We start from the raw sequence: 17123 nt of genomic DNA, 5'->3' as shown, positions 1-17123 counted from the left end.
TTGGGCAAGGCACTTCACCCTACTTGCCTCGGGGAGAATGTCCCTGTACTTACTATAAGTCGCTCTGGATAAGAGCGTCTGCTAAATGACTAAATGTAAATGTAGGTAGCTAGGTATGGACAAACTTGTTTTATTTACTTGCTAGACAACAATTCAATCGGTAATTTATTAACCCATATTTCCAGCAAACTTATATTGGCAAGCTTTCTAAAAATACAGTTAAAGCTTATAAAAAAAAGAAATGGGCACACTTTCAGTTAACAGATGCTACTGTTTGTATTGCGATTCCAGATACGGCCAGAGTTTCATGCTTTTTAATCTGTGTATCTTCATAAACAAGTATACATATTTATTTTAAATATACAAAAATGTCAGTTGTAAAATTTCAATACACCCATGAAAACTCTGAAATCTTCTCGAAATATTTGGATATTTGATTTGAGTTTAAATCATATGTTTCACGAGTTCAGTAATCACACCATAGATTGAATAGATAGCTTTTATTGAAGCAGAGCTGGTAGCAGAGCCAAGCTCGATGGTGGAGGAGGCTGGTAGCAGAGCCGAGCCTGCAGTGGTTGGTGGAGGCCGGTAGCAGAGCCGGGCCTGGTGTCCGGGCATGGACTCGGGGTGTGGCGGAGAGTCCTAATGGGTCACGGCCGAGCAGCAGCTCAACCAGATCCCCTGGGAAGCCTGGATAGATGACAGGGAGAAGCAGAGAAGAAAGGGAAGGGTGGGAGGGTGACCACAACATGCAAGCACAGGGACCAGAGGAATGGAAGATACTTTATACAGAACTCTTAATTGACCAAGGGGAGTTTGGTCGCATTCTTCCGTGCTTTACTGGGCTGATGCGTATTAGTTTTATTGGAGAAGGAGGAGTCTTGGTGTGCCACCTTCCTCCCGAACCTTAGTTAACCCTTTCAGGCCTAACTCCATTTGGCGATATAGTTAAAGAAACTATCCCAGAAGGGGCAGCCGCAAGCACACTTCACAATTTCCCCCAAAATGTCCCCCTCTCTGGTTATTGTTATTACACATCAGGTGGAGTCAGGGGAGTCAGGTGGCTGAGCGGTTAGAGAATCGGGCTAGTAATCAGAATGTCGCTGGTTTGATTCCCGGCCGTGCCAAATGACGTTGTGTCCTTGGGCAAGGCACTTCACCCTACTTGCCTCGGGGGAATGTCTCTGTACTTACTGTAAGTCGCTCTGGATAAGAGTGGCTGCTAAATGACTAAAATGTAAATGTAAGAACAGCTCTTATCCAGAGCGTCTGCTAAATGAACTAAGGTTGTCTCATCTCTGCTTCACTTTGCTTCACCTCAGATCTAGAACTTGCCACATCATTATCCACCCATGAATGATAATCGTTCAAACTAGAGTGTATGACCTGTCCTTTTCTCTCTGAGACTCTGAGCCTCTCAACAATGAAATATTCTACTTTTTTCTTAAACCATCCTCCAGGGAAGCAACTGTCTGGTTGGTTCATGGGGTTGGGAGTGTGCTTCCAGCTGATTCTTGACTGAGGCATACGTTAACATACTGTAGTACCATGGTTAATGACCCACTTAAATATCTCCTTGCCCTCCATCATTTCTACAGGGGGTACAGGATATCAGTGGTTGGAGCATTTGACTGCAGATAAAAAGGTAAAATCCCCCCCTGTGCTGTACATCTCTTTGGAGAAAAGCATCTGAACTAAAATAATATTATTATTGTCATGTTTTACCTCCAAATCCTGATTCCAGAAATGGCACTAGTTTAATCTTATGTTTCTCTGGTTCCAGGTCTCTATCCCACAGACACACCTGCTAGAGCTGAACGCAGTGATTACCCTCTAAACCCACCTCCTCCTCACAAACAGCTTTTGAACTGGATCTGCATGTTTGGTATGCCATCTTGCTGGATTCAAGCAAAAAGACAGCTTTATAGATTTTTTCCATTTGAAATGAATGTTAGGCACATTACATATTTACTTTTCCTGGCAGACTTCTCCTCGGAAAAAGTTAAAGGTGTTTTTTCAAAGAACTGAACTTCACAAGTGTGTATGCTCCTTGAATTTCCATAGGTAATGAATGGTACAAAAAGTACACAGAGATTGACCTGTGGAGTTACCCCTGGAGTAAAGAAACCTGTGTGAGTCTTGTTCCCCCACACAATCAAATTTAATCTGTTCAGTCTTTTTTTTACAAGCAATGTCACAGAGGTCTTCACACACGCCAATAAAACCCTCACAGCCTCAACACGTTCTACCTGCAGATTTTTTGTTTTTGCAGAGTTAGAGTAAATGTTTATTGTCATTTGAATTCAGAACTCAGAACAGGACATTATTAGTTTTGGTTTATGGGATTCTGTCTAATAGTACAACACAGAAATGCATTATGCTGCACATGTATGTATTTTTGGGTTGGATCCTATGCTTGAAGGTTGGAGCTTTTTTTATACTGTAAGCTCATAAGGAAAGTGTATGTGCTGGTAATTTACAATGTGGCACTTTTTCCAACCCCTAACCCCCACCACCTCCCTAAACCAGATGGAGCTGAGAGGTGAAAGAGTTACCTTTCCCGAAATAAGCCATAAACATTACATATGGTAATGGAGTGTTTAGTGTGTGAGAGGATATTAGAACGCTAGCTGAACTAGGCTTACGTAAACGTCTGTTTCAGCTGACTCCGTAGATCAGCGACCTTACGTCAACTACATTGTATGTATAGCTGGAGAAACGTGGAAGAACAGAACATACGTTTGTACTGTCAAGTCCCAAAAAGTTATCTACTGGTTCCAAACACTGCATATACGTATGGTTTAGCGGTTTGCTAACTGTTATAGGTTATAGCTTTAGACATGGTGCTTCAGGCAAAGCTTAGATGAGACAGACAATTGCCTCAACAACCCCAATCTGTCACATGGATTTCAAGCCCAGGCATTGCTCTCAGACTTCCCCGTTAACATGGAAGATATTGTGCTGTTCTTGTTTCGTCTGATTAAGTAAACAAGAAATCATGAACAATTACCAAAACAGACATAAATCAAATTAGAATGGGATTTCTCTGGCAGGATTTTCCAGTGCTCACTGCCTATATTGCACACTTTTAAAGATTTCCCCTGGGGCCTCTTTCATGCCCCCCCACCTCCTTCATTCTCCCTTTCACACACACACACACACACACACACACACACACACACACACACACACACACACACACACACACACACACACACACAATAGGAGTTAAGAGCTGTTTAACATTCGTAAGCGTTTATAGTGGTACTGCTTTATAAATATGGTATTGTGTGCCCACTTTCTTTTGCCAACAGGCAGACTAATGACGTGACAGATGAGTCCCGTGGTCATAACAAAGTGTTTTTACAATGTATGCGCTGGACACACAAGTCCCTGGCACAGAGGGAGGCTGCCCTCAGCCATAGCAGGAGAACTGGGTTGTAACAGGGAGTATTGCAGCTGGTATAGGCTCCTACAGACAAACCAATGAGTGCATTTGTATTAGGTTTAAAATACAGCATGGGCATTTTTTGCCGTGCTCTTTAATATTGAGCGTTTTCCCCCGCCCATTCAAGGACACCTCCAAAATAATGCACTTTACTGTTATTTAAACCTCATGCTACCGCGCGCAACTATCATCTTGGTTACAGTGGACATACAGGAATGTCTGTCTGAATCTCTGCGGGTCCCTCTCTTCCTGCTGTGGGTAGAGGGATAGTCAAGAGGAGGGAGACTGGGGAAAAGTCTGCTCATATTTCAGCCGGCTGAAAGAGGAGATTGAACTCTTATTTGTCCAAGCCTGCAGGGCGCATAATGAACTACATCATGTTTCTGTTAGAGGACCAGTATCAGGCAATATATCAGCCGTGTCAGCGAAAACACTGGAGGGGAGGGGGGGGGGGGGGAGGAGAGGGGGGAAAGGGAGGGGGGGATCTCCACTGCTCTGATCCTGATGGATGTCCTGGCGGATTTTGTGTGCCCCCACTTGAAAGCAGCATACTGTTATGTCCCCCCCTCCCCTCCTTTGAGCACAGTAACGGAGGAGGGGGGACGGGGGGGCGGGGGGACGGGGGGGCGGGGGAACAGGGGGTGGGACGGACACAACATTATGCTGGCTTCAAGTGCCTGATAATCCATGGACCGGCACTAATACATTATTCCACATCATGTCAAAGCTCAGTATGGCCAATTTGTGATTGCGCATCTCTACGTTGAAGAAGCTATTCAACTGTCAAAGGAGTGTAGGCGTAGCACAAGGTGTTTCCAGAAGCCAGTCAGACCTGGTTCCTGTGAGAGTGGACAGGAGCCTCAGGCCGCCCTCTAGTGGTGGCTGCAGACCATTGTCCCTGTGGGTCTTAGACTGACCTCGAAATCATGACTGGAGAACAATTCTGATTTATCCCTCACAGTGCAAAACGGGAGTATGCATTTACAGCAGATATACGATTGAAAACAAACTGACTAATATTTATTTTTGGGAAAATACTTTATTGGGGATTGGGGTTCCATTGACCTCTATCCATCCATCCTCCCACCCCTTCCATTATCTATCCATCCATCCGTCCATCCACCCATTATAGAAGAGTTGAGATCCCCCCCCACACACACACACAGGGGAGATTCTGTGGGTCATGCACCCCCCACCTCTGATCCCTGGATACAGGGGGTCTTCTCCCTCCTCATCCTGCACGGCGAGGGATTCCAAGACAAACGCAGCTCTGGCGAGCATCCATCCCTGTGGGCACGCCTGGCGCTGGCTGGCCGCTGCCGTGCCAACCAGCCGTCAGCTGCCAGCCTCCTCTCCGAAGTGAGAGCCATGCGTATTCACGGATCGCTTCACTTTGTCTCCTAGCCTAGATTTTCTGAAAGCTCCATGCTTAAATAGAAACAGGCCTGAATGTGGTTTTGGCCAGGGATTGGCTGTGGTTTGGATTTAAACGCAATCCAATGAGGTGTGGAGGGGTGCCCCTGATATTCCCCCGAAGTGCTTTGTTCCTGATAAACATCCTTCATCCACTTTGAGAAGAAATGCTTTTATTGTTCACTTTTCCTTCCCACACTGCACCTTGATTTACATTTACATTTACATTTAGTCATTTAGCAGACGCTCTTATCCAGAGCGACTTACAGTAAGTACAGGGACATTCCCCCGAGGCAAGTAGGGTGAAGTGCCTTGCCCAAGGACACAACGTCAGTTGGCATGACCGGGAATCGAACTGGCAACCTTCGGATTACTAGCCCGACTCCCTCACCGCTCACCCTCCTAATCCCATTGATTATGAAGCTGTTGCAGAGTTGGTTGACGACCTGCACGAAAAACAGTCAAAATGTCATGAATTTGATTACATGACTACACCAATTGTATTTCAGGATAACTTTTCAAATGTTCGTAACTTTATGTTGAAATTCTATTCGGACAAATAAGTAATGTTGGTGAATCTCCACAAGAGGGAACCATTGTGTAGCCTTTTACGCAGACATTTTGGCCACTATCACTCGACTTCTCATTACACACTAAGAATATAGTAAAATACCCCAAATACTGGTGTGATCTTGCGAAAACAGCTTTCCACAAACAAGGCCTTATGCTATCGGTTCAAAAGCCGAACCTCGTTATCATCGTATCATCATAGGTCTGCAAGTCAAAGAACGGAGGGGCCAAAACCTGGCATGTCCAATCCAAACAGATATTGTGTGACCCCATCCACCTGCTGATGACATTGTACCTGTGCTCCGTGACCTCTGTGACCTCCGCTGGCATTCCCACACCTGCCCCATGGTCTACGAGATGGGACGGCAGAGTCATGCTCTATAGTAGGGTCGGTGGGCGTGCACTCTGATAAATCCAGAGGAAGGGGTCTCAGTCAGGGGCACCGCTAATCATTTTGGGGCCCATGAAGAGATCGCAATTTGGGGCCCCCTCCTCCCTATTTTGGTTATGTCTGTTTTTTCATTCAACATATTTTCTAGATTTTCAAGCCCCCCCCCCCCCCACACACAAACACACACACCAACACTATTCCCCCCACGCCGACGCCCTTGGTCTCAGGTCAACATGGATCTCAGCTGGTATGCTATACCCCAACACTGTCAGCAGGATGGAAGGACATGAAGTGGGTGCATAACCTCAGTGATTAGGTGATCAATCACGTACATGTTTGATGTAGGATCTCTGAACAATGTCAGCAGCATTTAATATGTGAGGGAAATAAATGCCCGTACTGTCATGTTAACTGCTTCACTGCATCTTACCATCCAGGACCTGTCTATAGTCTGTGTTGAGGATCTCAGACTGCACTCTGTAAAACCTTCAGTTGACTTGACCTGCTATGATACACACACATAACACAACACATAATCTCTGTAAGTGAAGGTGCAGACCGTTGATTGAGAGAGGGCCCCCTCTGTTAAACTTGAGACTGAAAGGATTTCTCTGCCTGTCTATAGGCTCTTCTTTTCTTTGAGGTTAAAATGAGGTTACAGAAGGATTTGAAGTAGTGCCTTCCTTTCCACCATTGCCTTTTCCCCCCACAGTGCAGTCTGGAATTATTGAGCTGTAATCCCTTAGTCGCTTTGTCAGCCTGGCAAGGTGAAGATAAGAGCTCTGTGCAGGTGCTTTTCTGAGGCAAAACTCTGACCACCTCCTCTCATCGATCCTCCTCTGCTCTGTCAACGTTGCATTAGCCTTCGTTGCCGTCGTCGTCCGCTTTGAATGGATATTTCTCCCATGATGCCACTGAACGAGTGAGCACTATTCAATTGGCCGTACTCTTGATTTGAGTGAAGCCTTCTTAGACCTCACAGCTTGTTTTTCACCACCCAGTCAGTGCCTCGTCCCGCTACCCACCCTGCTCCCCACCTCAAGGTCAACGTCCAGGTGAACTTGACTATCCCACAAGGGGAAATGTATGTGGTCATACACGTCCCGTTCAAAACAGAGGCACACACACCAACAAACACATACAGACGTCAGCACAATCGTCAAGAAGAATATCTTGTGCAACGCTAGCAATATAAAATCGACATCATATACACTACAATGTCCAATTCGAATATGCAGTACACTCAATCAAAATACCCCAAACTAGTAATATAGGTGTATCTATCTATCATTGAGTAATCGGATCGCTAAAGGCACAAATGATTTTGCTGTAACTGTTTTCTTCTGCTGGGTTCTGTTTGACCTGCCACTCCTTCAGAAACACAAGAGAGGATGAAGAGGTTTATTGAGGATCTGGTCAGCCTTTTCTTTTAAAATAAGGTCAATGTACAGCTGTGCCGCAGACACCTGACCGACCCCAATGATCCTACATGCTATCTTGATCATGCACTGCCGTTTGGCCTGATCTTGAACACGCATGTTTCCAATGGTGCAGATCAGGCTGAAGGACGGAACACTCTGCTCTCTCCCTGCTCCCCGCTCCTCAACCTGCAGCACATCCAGCGGCCCTCTCTCAGGGACAGTCAGCCACTTGGAGATGGAACAATTGATCACAAGATTGGTATAGATGGAAACACCAGGATCTGAAGCGGTGTCGTGGCCTTCAGTTGCACTGAGTTCAATCAACCTAAGAATGCAGCAGTGCAAATGCCTTCACAGCTGTACGCATGCCATACACTCATGTCACCCAACCAAGGGCGAAATAGTCACACATTGGGGGTGACACATTTTGTGGGGAAGAAAACGAACAATAATAGGCCTACCGAGTCGAACTTACCTTAAATGACATGCTGTACTTGTAGAAAAGTTAGCAAGCTGTCCATCTGACATTTACGTCATACTCCTAACAGCCAAATATTGTGCTGTGAAAAAAGTCTAAACTCACTGTAACCATGGGAGCAAGGATGAGTAAAGTATGACATCGGTTCTAAGAGATTCTTATATAAAAAATAAAAAAAGAAATGCAAATGGAATCGATTTTGGAAGGACTTTGAAACGCAGACGGGCCCACGGCCGTGTATTATTAGTATATATGATATATTTTTTGCATTATGCCATGGCTGTTTGACCCTGGACAAGATACATAAATGATAAAAGTATTAACACAGAAAGTCACATCAGCCCCATTTGAAATGAAATTATAATCCTACCAACATAAACATGCCAATTATATCGAGGGCGGACACATTTTCCTTCCTAGAACATTGAGAGGGGCCTGTTCCCCACCCCCCCCTGGGAATTTTGTCCCTGAACCCAACAGTAACGAACAGCAATATTGCATGTGTTAAGGTAGCGTGATTAATCAGTCACTCCATTAACAAACACTATGGATCAGGGAAACTCCAAAAGCTTTTAGCACATCGCATGTTTCCGTTGCTGCGTTTCTCTGGCATGAAACTTCCATGTGGTTGTCTAACCTGGGCTCTGGACCGTGAACCTCACAGTTCAACCCTCTAGTGCATGCAGTGGGTTTACAAACACACACATGCTTACATGCGCCCACTTCATACACACATGCACCAGCACGCATGCACATATTTATTTAAATCTCCCTCCCTCTCACACACACACACACACACACCACACACACACACACACACACACACACGTAGGATCACATCGTACCTAAAGCACAGTGCTAATCTCAGTTCTCTGGCAACTAGTGCTGGCTGGTTTGATGCTTCTAAGCCGACAGGACTCTGGGCCAGACACACATACCCCTGGCAGGCAGGCAGAAGCCAATCTAGGATGTATTTCCTAATCAATCTGCCTCCTTGATTGTGGTCCCACTGTGTGTCTGAGGCATGGGGTTGTTCAAAAAGACGAACAAAGTACAAAACAGTACAAGGGTTCAGGACAATAGGACAATAGGACAAGAAACAAATGGAGCCATAATTCTCCTTTAGAATCAATCCCACTTTATAGATCGGTTCAGCAATGAGTCAGCAGATACGAATAACCTGTTTTGCGTGCATCAAACAAAGCACACAGGAAGCCTGCATGACTTGAAGGCAGACGTCGATTGTAAAATTGAGCAGAAAGGTGACAAGTCACCCCATGGCGACATACCCCTCTTTTCGTGTGTCTCGAGCTGTCGCATGTTATAACCCTCAATTTGCAGAGAGCTTTCAGGGTAAGATGAAAAGGGTGATGGAGGGGTGGAAAAGAAAAACACCTTTTCCCCGACGGCACCACATAGCAAACGTTGTCCTCCGATTCCTACAGCCAGTCAATTCACCTTGGTCCTCTACAATCTTACAGGCACTTTTCTGCCTGACAGGACCCCTTTGCGATGCTAAAGATGACCACGCATCGCTCTGCTCCAACACAATAGGTGGGAGGCTGGTGTAGGAGGTGTGTGCATGTGTGCGTGCGCCCGTGTGCGCTTGTGTTGGTGTGTGCGCACGAGTGTGTGTGTGCGCGCGCGCATGTCTATATGCATGTGTGTTGGTGTGTTTGTTTCCGCCACTGCAGCAGCTGCTCAGCTAATGTTAAGTGTTCTAAAGCAGGGGGAAAGAAGGTACTAGGTATGTTGGCGTACAGTGTGCACGTTGCGTGAATGAGTCTGCAAATAAAGTGAGAGAGCACCTATTTATAGCTGGGAAATTGTACTCATATAAGAAGCGGAATATGGCTTTGAGGCTATAATATGACGTGTTGAGAAGCAAGACAGGCGCTGAGCAATTTGCCCAAAAGGTTCAACAAAACGTTTGTGCTTCTCACTGTCCAATGGGAACAGATAGGCTCCTTTGTTTTCTTCTGCTTTACATAACAAACCCTTTCTCTGAGGAATCAAATGGGTTAGCTAAGAGACTAAGTTCACTGCGATCCTCGCACATCCCTCAACAAATACAAGTACAAATACAAGCTGAGTGGAGTAGGATGACCTAATAAAAAAGCCTGGCTTTTGTCTGACCTGACTGAGTTAGAATGAGAAGTGAATAAGACAGAGGTCCTGGCGGTCTTGAGCACACAACCTTAGGGCCTCATCTCAAGGCCCGTTTCTGCTCCACAGTACACAGAGCTGAGCCACGGCATGAAGTCACAACCCCCCTCCGACATACCAGGAGACTCACACACTAGCGCTGCTCCTATCACTGCCCCCTCAGTGAATTGGTGCTCACAGACTGTTCCCCGGGGAGAGGGGGAGAGGCAGGCCATTCCGGAGCCATCCCCAACCCCAGCGCTGCAAGGCCAGGCAGGCTGGGTTGAAGAAGCCAGCTGCTTCCATGTCACCAATGCCCAGCCACATGAGACAGCAGGCGGGGGATATCCTCATTACGGACTTTCTCTGACCGCGGACACGCCATGGGGACTCTTCCTGTCACCTCTAGAAGAAACTCCTACCCGGTTCGCACCAAATAAGCAAGGTAAACATCCAACATGGCTGCTGCTCTGAATGACCTGGACCCTCCTAAATCTAATACTGCAGGGGATTCAACAGGGGCATTGTTAGACATAAAGCTTTAATGGGGCACAGGCCCCTATTCATATTCTTTTTTTTCTTCCAAGCTTGCTGCGCACAATACACTACTCGGCTATAGAAACTCCCCTTGCTTAACCCACTATACAACAGTTCAGGGACGCAAGTTTGATATCAGATTTGGCAGGGACATCAATAGTTAATGCGAGCGTGCGCATTTTTGAGCTTCATGTAATATTGTTTTTATGTTTTAGTCAAAATAAGATGATCGGTAGGCCTATGATTTAGAAACTTTCAATAGTTTTGTCATGTTTTCTTAGCCTACCTATTCTGACTTGTGTGCCGAGTCGGACACCTGGACTTCTCTGTGCGTGCTGCAGTGGCTATTTGGCAAACTCAGAAGAGCGCGCTGACATGGAATTCTGCGGGCATCGGTTTGTGTTTTCGGTTAAACTGCTTTGATTTTACAAGCGTTGATTGGGATACTGTGTTCATTTTTTTCCGGGATTATCAATCTAAATGAATGCACTGACTAATTAAGTAAATTTGTTAAAACTCAAACTTTTGATTTTACTGGGGCACAGCAGATTTGTACTGGGGCACGTGCCCCAGTAAAAAGGGTCTAACGACGCCCCTGGGATTCAATATCTAATGCTGCATGTAATACATTATCCAATGCTACATGTAATACAATACCTAATGCTGCATGGAATACAATATCTAATGCTATATGGAATACAATAATACATGTCAAAAGATCCCATTCGTGGGTAGCACATGGCAGTTCAATGCAAAATTAGAATAACAGCTTTGGGTGAGCTCTAATCTAATACAAGTCACATCAAGAGGTCTGAAATGAGACAAGTGTGACCGGCCATCTATATCCTCCCCCTGGATCAGCCTATTCGCTACAGAGCAGTCCTGCATGGAATATGAATCAGCCAGGCCATTTACGTCTCATGTCCATGGAGTCTAATGGAGTAGAGCCCAGGAAATACACAAGAATAAAAACAGTTTATATGGAACGTATCTACTTCACTTGTCAATTGAGGCCTCCAAAAAGAAATGGTGCATGTCAACATCATCTCTGACAAGCTAAACCTCTAATTGTTCAGGAACAGCCACAGCCACTGAGCCCTTTAATGTTTACCCTGTTGTGCTTTGTTTTGAAGGGCTTTGGGACATAAACCTACTTTGAGTATTTTGATCCAAACATAACTTGATGAAAATGGACGTTAGTGGGAAGACGGCAAAATCAGTAGTCTGGCACCAAAGTGGCTCATGAAGGTTAAAAACAAGGTGAGTCACTCTCTTGCGTCTAAGGGATTTTGATGGAAAGTCAGGTGGCTGAGCGGTTAGGGAATCGGGCTAGTAATCAGAAGGTTGCTGGTTCGATCCCCGGCTCTGCCAAATGACGTTGTGTCCTTGGGCAAGGCACTTCACCCTACTTGCCTCGGGGGAATGTCCCTGTACTTACTGTAAGTCGCTCTGGATAAGAGCGTCTGCTAAATGAAAGGAAAGCAGAGTTTGAGAAGAAAAGGGTGAAAGCTGATATCTCCTATTGGCTACATTCCCCTGCTCCTGTCCCTGTACCAGTGCTACCTGTCATGGACTGTCGTTTATTTCTGCATCCAAGCTTCTTCCCAGACACTGCTCTTTCTCCCTTGTGTGTTTGTGTTTATTTATGTGTGCCTCCGTAAGTGTTGCCTTGACATTTTCTCATATCTGGTTGATTGCACCTGCATCAATTAATTTAATTTAGTCAATTTAATGGACAATAAAGTTGTCTTATCTTGCCTTATGAATTCAAAGTAAACTGTTGCTATTTAGAGGGATTCTTACACCAAATGAATAGTAATAGTGATGAACAATACAGTTAAACAAGAACTTGACCTCCAATTTAATTTGCATGTTGTGTGTTACTTGTCTTCATCCTGAATGTGAGTCTGCTGGGGCTAAAGGGGTTGTGGTTGTAAACAGAAATAGTAATGTACTTTAATATAACAGAAGCTGTCACTTCTCTGGGCTATTATGGTATGTCTGATTCCACCTCCAGCACGCAACTCAGATACCTTATCAACCTGGGGCTATATAACTGCTGTATGGCATACGCACGCACACACACACCTCACATTACTATACAAGCACAGTTTTTTTGACAGCACTCCCCTATTCTGGGTCACTGGGGGTTTGGTGGTGGTGGTGGTGGTGGTGGTTGCCACGGGCTACAGATCAGTGATTGACTGACGGTGACATTCTCTCTCTTTGTGTGGCTTGTCATGCTAAAATGGCATCAGCTAAAACAATAATGTCAGCCTCATGCAGATACCGCTGTGATGAATTCATAGAGACATGGATGCCGGCAATAACATTTGTGCTATCGATTGTGTATAACAGACTATTTATTAGAGATGTAGTTAAAGAAGCACTGGCAAACAACTGCTACAGAATTGATCCCCCTGCAATGCATTCTGTCATTGTTCCTGTCAGGATGCGATCCCCTGAGGACCTACCCTTTGGGACTGCATTAGGCCAGTGATGGGCGTATGGGATGATTATTAGCATGAACGTGCTGAGCGGCAGTGTCTAATGAGGTTTCTGGTCATCCATCATCACCAGACTGTACAGGAGGAGAGTTTCTTGTTATAACTTGCTGTTTTGTACTTGCTGCTTAAACACGCTGTTTGTGTGCTGTTAGTGGTTGTGTGATCAAACAGCTCGGCTCTGGGGGTGGTGTGTGGGTTGGGGGGGGGGGTAGATAACACAGACACTGTACCTCTCTCACACAAAGATTGAGCCCAGTCCAGCCCCCCTAGATTCACAGAGCCGAGTAATGCACTGGAGCTCAAGGACACAGCAAGGACACGGTAGGCATGGTGAGGTTCCCCCTGTTCCCTCCACTGAAAGTGTGTGACCTTGATATTCTGACCTACTTGATGAAATCAGCAAACCAGATTGCGTCCCTGGATCTCTGGGAATAAATCTTCCTTGGACGGAATGCCTTTAGTTTGTTCGAATTCAATAGGCAAAATGAATTATTAATGATGGTAGTCATCATATTTAAAACACAGTGTTAGCACGTTATTAGTTGAAGCTAATAAGCCTGTTTAATGTAGCTACATTACTAGTGTCAGGCTGCATCATTAAGTCAGGCTGCTTTTGTAAGGGCGGTCCTACAGAGCACGGCAGGTGTTCTACCACATAACCGGCACTAAACCTCTGATTACTTTGAAACTGGTGAGGCACTGCCGTACAGGCACAGTGTCAGAGCCACAACTACTATAGCAACCCACCAATGGGGTAGGAGCGGGGCGGAGAACAGTCGACGATTGTACTACAGAAAGGCTATACAACTGCAAAAAGCAGTGGAAGCGTCTTCTGTTTTGTACACGCGTTTCGCTCATCTGGTCAATGGATTACACAGTTTCCCTACAAGTGCAACATCAATTGACGGTGTTTCCGACACACTTGTACCAGGGCTACAGTTTGGAGTTACAGGTACCAGAATTAAATTCCTGAGTCATTTATTTTGTCTGTTGCATCGTATATTGTTTATACAACTAAGCATGCATTTAAATAGATTTGAAATGTATGTTTTTATTTTTTATTTTACCGTAACATTATGTTTTGTATTTGCTTCGTTGTGAGAAATATCGGCATCACTGACATGAGGATTTTCAATGCGCACTACCAGCAGAGGAAAATATTGTGTAGGCTACGCCGTCATGGGATGTTTTAACGACACATGTTTAAAAGTATCGGCCACGCCATTCCGCAAAATTGTGCAGTTCAATGGATTATGCATTGCTATGCTGAGATTTTAGAATATTGTTATTAGATGCGGTTTTGAATTTGAAGCCGCGCGCTTCGGACTCCTAGAAAACCATTCCCACTATTTATAAAGTCTGGTGACATCAAGCCAATATAATGTTTTGTGCCTTACACTGACCATTACAGTGACTTCAAACTATTGTTCCAACACTGCATGTTAAACCCAGCCCTGAATTTGGTATTGCATGGTCTTGTTGACAATTCAACAAAATAAACATGCAAAGAGCACGTTTACACTAACTCCCAGCTATCCAGTGTGGCCACTAGGTTAGGATTAAGGATGGTGACAAGCCACGCTGATAGGACACACTCGGTGCACCCTAGTATTTAACGCACCAAATTCTTCTAACATCTTTTTTGGCCTGATGTTTGTCAAGACGATCCTATCTCACTTACCCTGCATAATATGTGTCATTCAAACTCTGTTTCACATGCAGTGAAACATTTGGATTAGACTACTAAAATGCAGGCTACACAAGGGAAGTTTGAAATGCAACAACTCTGTTTACCATTGACAGCTTGCGTTGCACCTCTGCGTCTGTGACGTATGTTCCCCAGGTACTGTCAAGCTTATCTTTTTGCACCACTGCATTTCATTCTTTGTCATCTCAAGATCCCCATAGCATAGTGTAGCCTACGCCTTCTTGGAGAAAGATGATGTTATTCTCTTCCTGCCGTGTTTGAGTCGTAATGTAGCTTCTCTGGAATATTCTGAGGTATTCATTGTAGTTTCAATCTTTTTGAATTTACTCTGCCCTTCCTACTCTTCGGAATGGCAACACAACAAAAAAGGGTAGCATTAGGTTGTTCAGCGTCAGTGGACATGGCTTTATGCGAGCGGGATAACAACCCTGAAAAATGAATCCACCTGTTTCACCTTCATCTTATGCATTGAAACATGTTTCAGATGTGGTTGTCTGTGTCCCTATCTGCTCTCTCTGAGGCCTCATCTAGCCAGCTTAGTATTTACATTTAGTCATTTAGCAGACGCTCTTATCCAGAGCGACTTACAGTAAGTACAGGGACATTCTCCCCGAGGCAAGTAGGGTGAAGTGCCTTACCCAAGGACACAACGTCATTTGGCACGGCCGGGAATCGAACTGGCAACCTTCAGATTACGAGCCCGATTCCCTAACCACTCAGCCACCTGACTCCCTAGTAGTGCAACACTGCTTTACTCAGTAGCTCAACACTGCTACTGCTGTGCTCAGTAGACTACTGTTGGCGTGGTGGCCAGAGTTGTGAAGTCGCATAATACTTGGTATCTGTGCGGACCACAAGGTGGCTCCGTCAGTGCACTACCAAACTTTGTTTTCCTCCTTTGTCTATGATATCTGTTTCCTGCCAGTGCTACATGCTGTCTGGATGGGTTTGCTTTAGGAGATATGATAAACGTCCTTTGCCCAGCAGTGTTCCCCATTTGATATCACATGAAAATCGATCACATGGAGAATGTGCTTAGCACACCGCCCATACGAGTTCTCGGGATGAGAACCTTTATTGGCAAATGTGTCTGCTCAGACGCTGTTTGTTCATTCTATTTGTAAAAAGCTTGAAGTCGTAAAACGCTTAGGATCCTTTTCCTGCCGTCAGTCATGTGTAGGAGCTATATATAAGCCGCTTTGAAGCACTCTGCTTTGGTGTCATCAATAAATGTCTGCTTTTGTAAACGAAAAATGTGCCTTCCTTTTAAAGTTGTTTTAAAAAAAAACTTCTGTTAGGTTTCTGTTTTCCTCAATGCTGTGTATCAAACAATGAGCGGATAGGACTGGAACAGGTCCGTTATTATAAATAGCTTATGTAACAAGTAACTTCAATAAGGCCAGCCAAATATATTCTCAGATCTTTGTAAAAAGTTGAAACTGCTTAAAAGCAAAGAGCATTAGGTAGATCCAAATATATCACAGAAGCAGGTCAAGAATACGCGGAATCAGAGAACTGCCTCACAGTTTGAGATTTTTCGAAGGAAGCTAGACTCCAGTGGCCTTGCGTTAGGATTTTGTGCAATGCAGTCAAATAACAACACCGGGAACATTTGAAAGTTATGTAGATTGTACGTCGCCAGTCTCACTTATTAATAGCAACACACTCCACACTGGCTCACCTCCAACCTGATTATGTTACGGAGGTGTCTGCAACATGCTCAGGTAGAGTAGCACATTAATGTTTACACCCTGCTGTTCTTGTGGCCTGACGCTGGGCAGAATCACAACGCGTGCTCCTCAGGACAGCTGTAGGGTACGAGAACCGGAAGTTAATGATACCAGTTCTGCTCTGCAGTGCCTTGTCTCACGAAGCCTGTAGTCGTGGAAGGAGCTGCAGTGTGGTATGGGACATGTAGTCCTGCAGTCAGTAGAGCCCAGAGTGCGAGTGTGCTGCCTCCCCCAGCTGGCTTGGTCCGCGTGCTCCCCTGGGTGATCAGCTGAGCTGGGATGTCACTTTGAGGCCCCCGAGCACCAGCTGGACCAACACTGCAGATGTTTGCCGACGATAGTTGACCGACAAGCCCGTCGACAGCACAGGTCAGCCTGGGTGTGGCGTCGGAGCAGCTGATCCGTCTTCCACTGCATGGCTGAGCCGTGCTCCTGTGGCCTCCCTGTACACCTGCCTTCTCTCTCCCCTGAAGCCTGGACCACAGCTCGCCTACCTCTCCTCTCAGAAAGCAACAGTATCCCCCCACCAAATCCTCCTCGGAGCATTTCAGTAGATTCATTCAGTCGTATTCTCATTCCCTTTCCAGATATCCAGACGCGTGCGTGCCTGTCGGAGGCTTTGTGTTTTTTGACGACTTCGGGTCCTTTGTTCTCGTTCTTCGGGTTCTTAAGAGGATCACTTCGTTATTATTTGCGTGTCAACACTGATGACATGCAGACTCACTAGGAGCTCCATCAGGCTGATAAACGCCGGCGTGACCTTCGGTAAGCCCGT

At 45.4% G+C, this 17123-nt stretch overlaps 1 protein-coding gene across 1 annotated transcript in view; it reads left to right on the top strand.

Moving 5' to 3' along the window:
• Nucleotides 1-13613: 13613 nt before the first annotated feature.
• zmat4a (zinc finger, matrin-type 4a) overlaps nt 13614-17123 on the top strand; it is a 60111-nt gene continuing 56601 nt past the window's right edge. Inside the window, exon 1 of the mRNA XM_062451550.1 lies at nt 13614-13862. Coding sequence (XP_062307534.1) covers nt 13776-13862 — 87 coding nt within the window. The 5' untranslated portion in view covers nt 13614-13775. The remainder of the gene's footprint in view (nt 13863-17123) is intronic.

This window comes from Osmerus eperlanus, chromosome 25 (assembly GCF_963692335.1).
Source record: "Osmerus eperlanus chromosome 25, fOsmEpe2.1, whole genome shotgun sequence".
Classification (NCBI taxonomy): domain Eukaryota; kingdom Metazoa; phylum Chordata; class Actinopteri; order Osmeriformes; family Osmeridae; genus Osmerus; species Osmerus eperlanus.
Note: the sequence above shows the minus strand (reverse complement) of the source record. Positions and strands in the feature narration are given on the sequence as shown.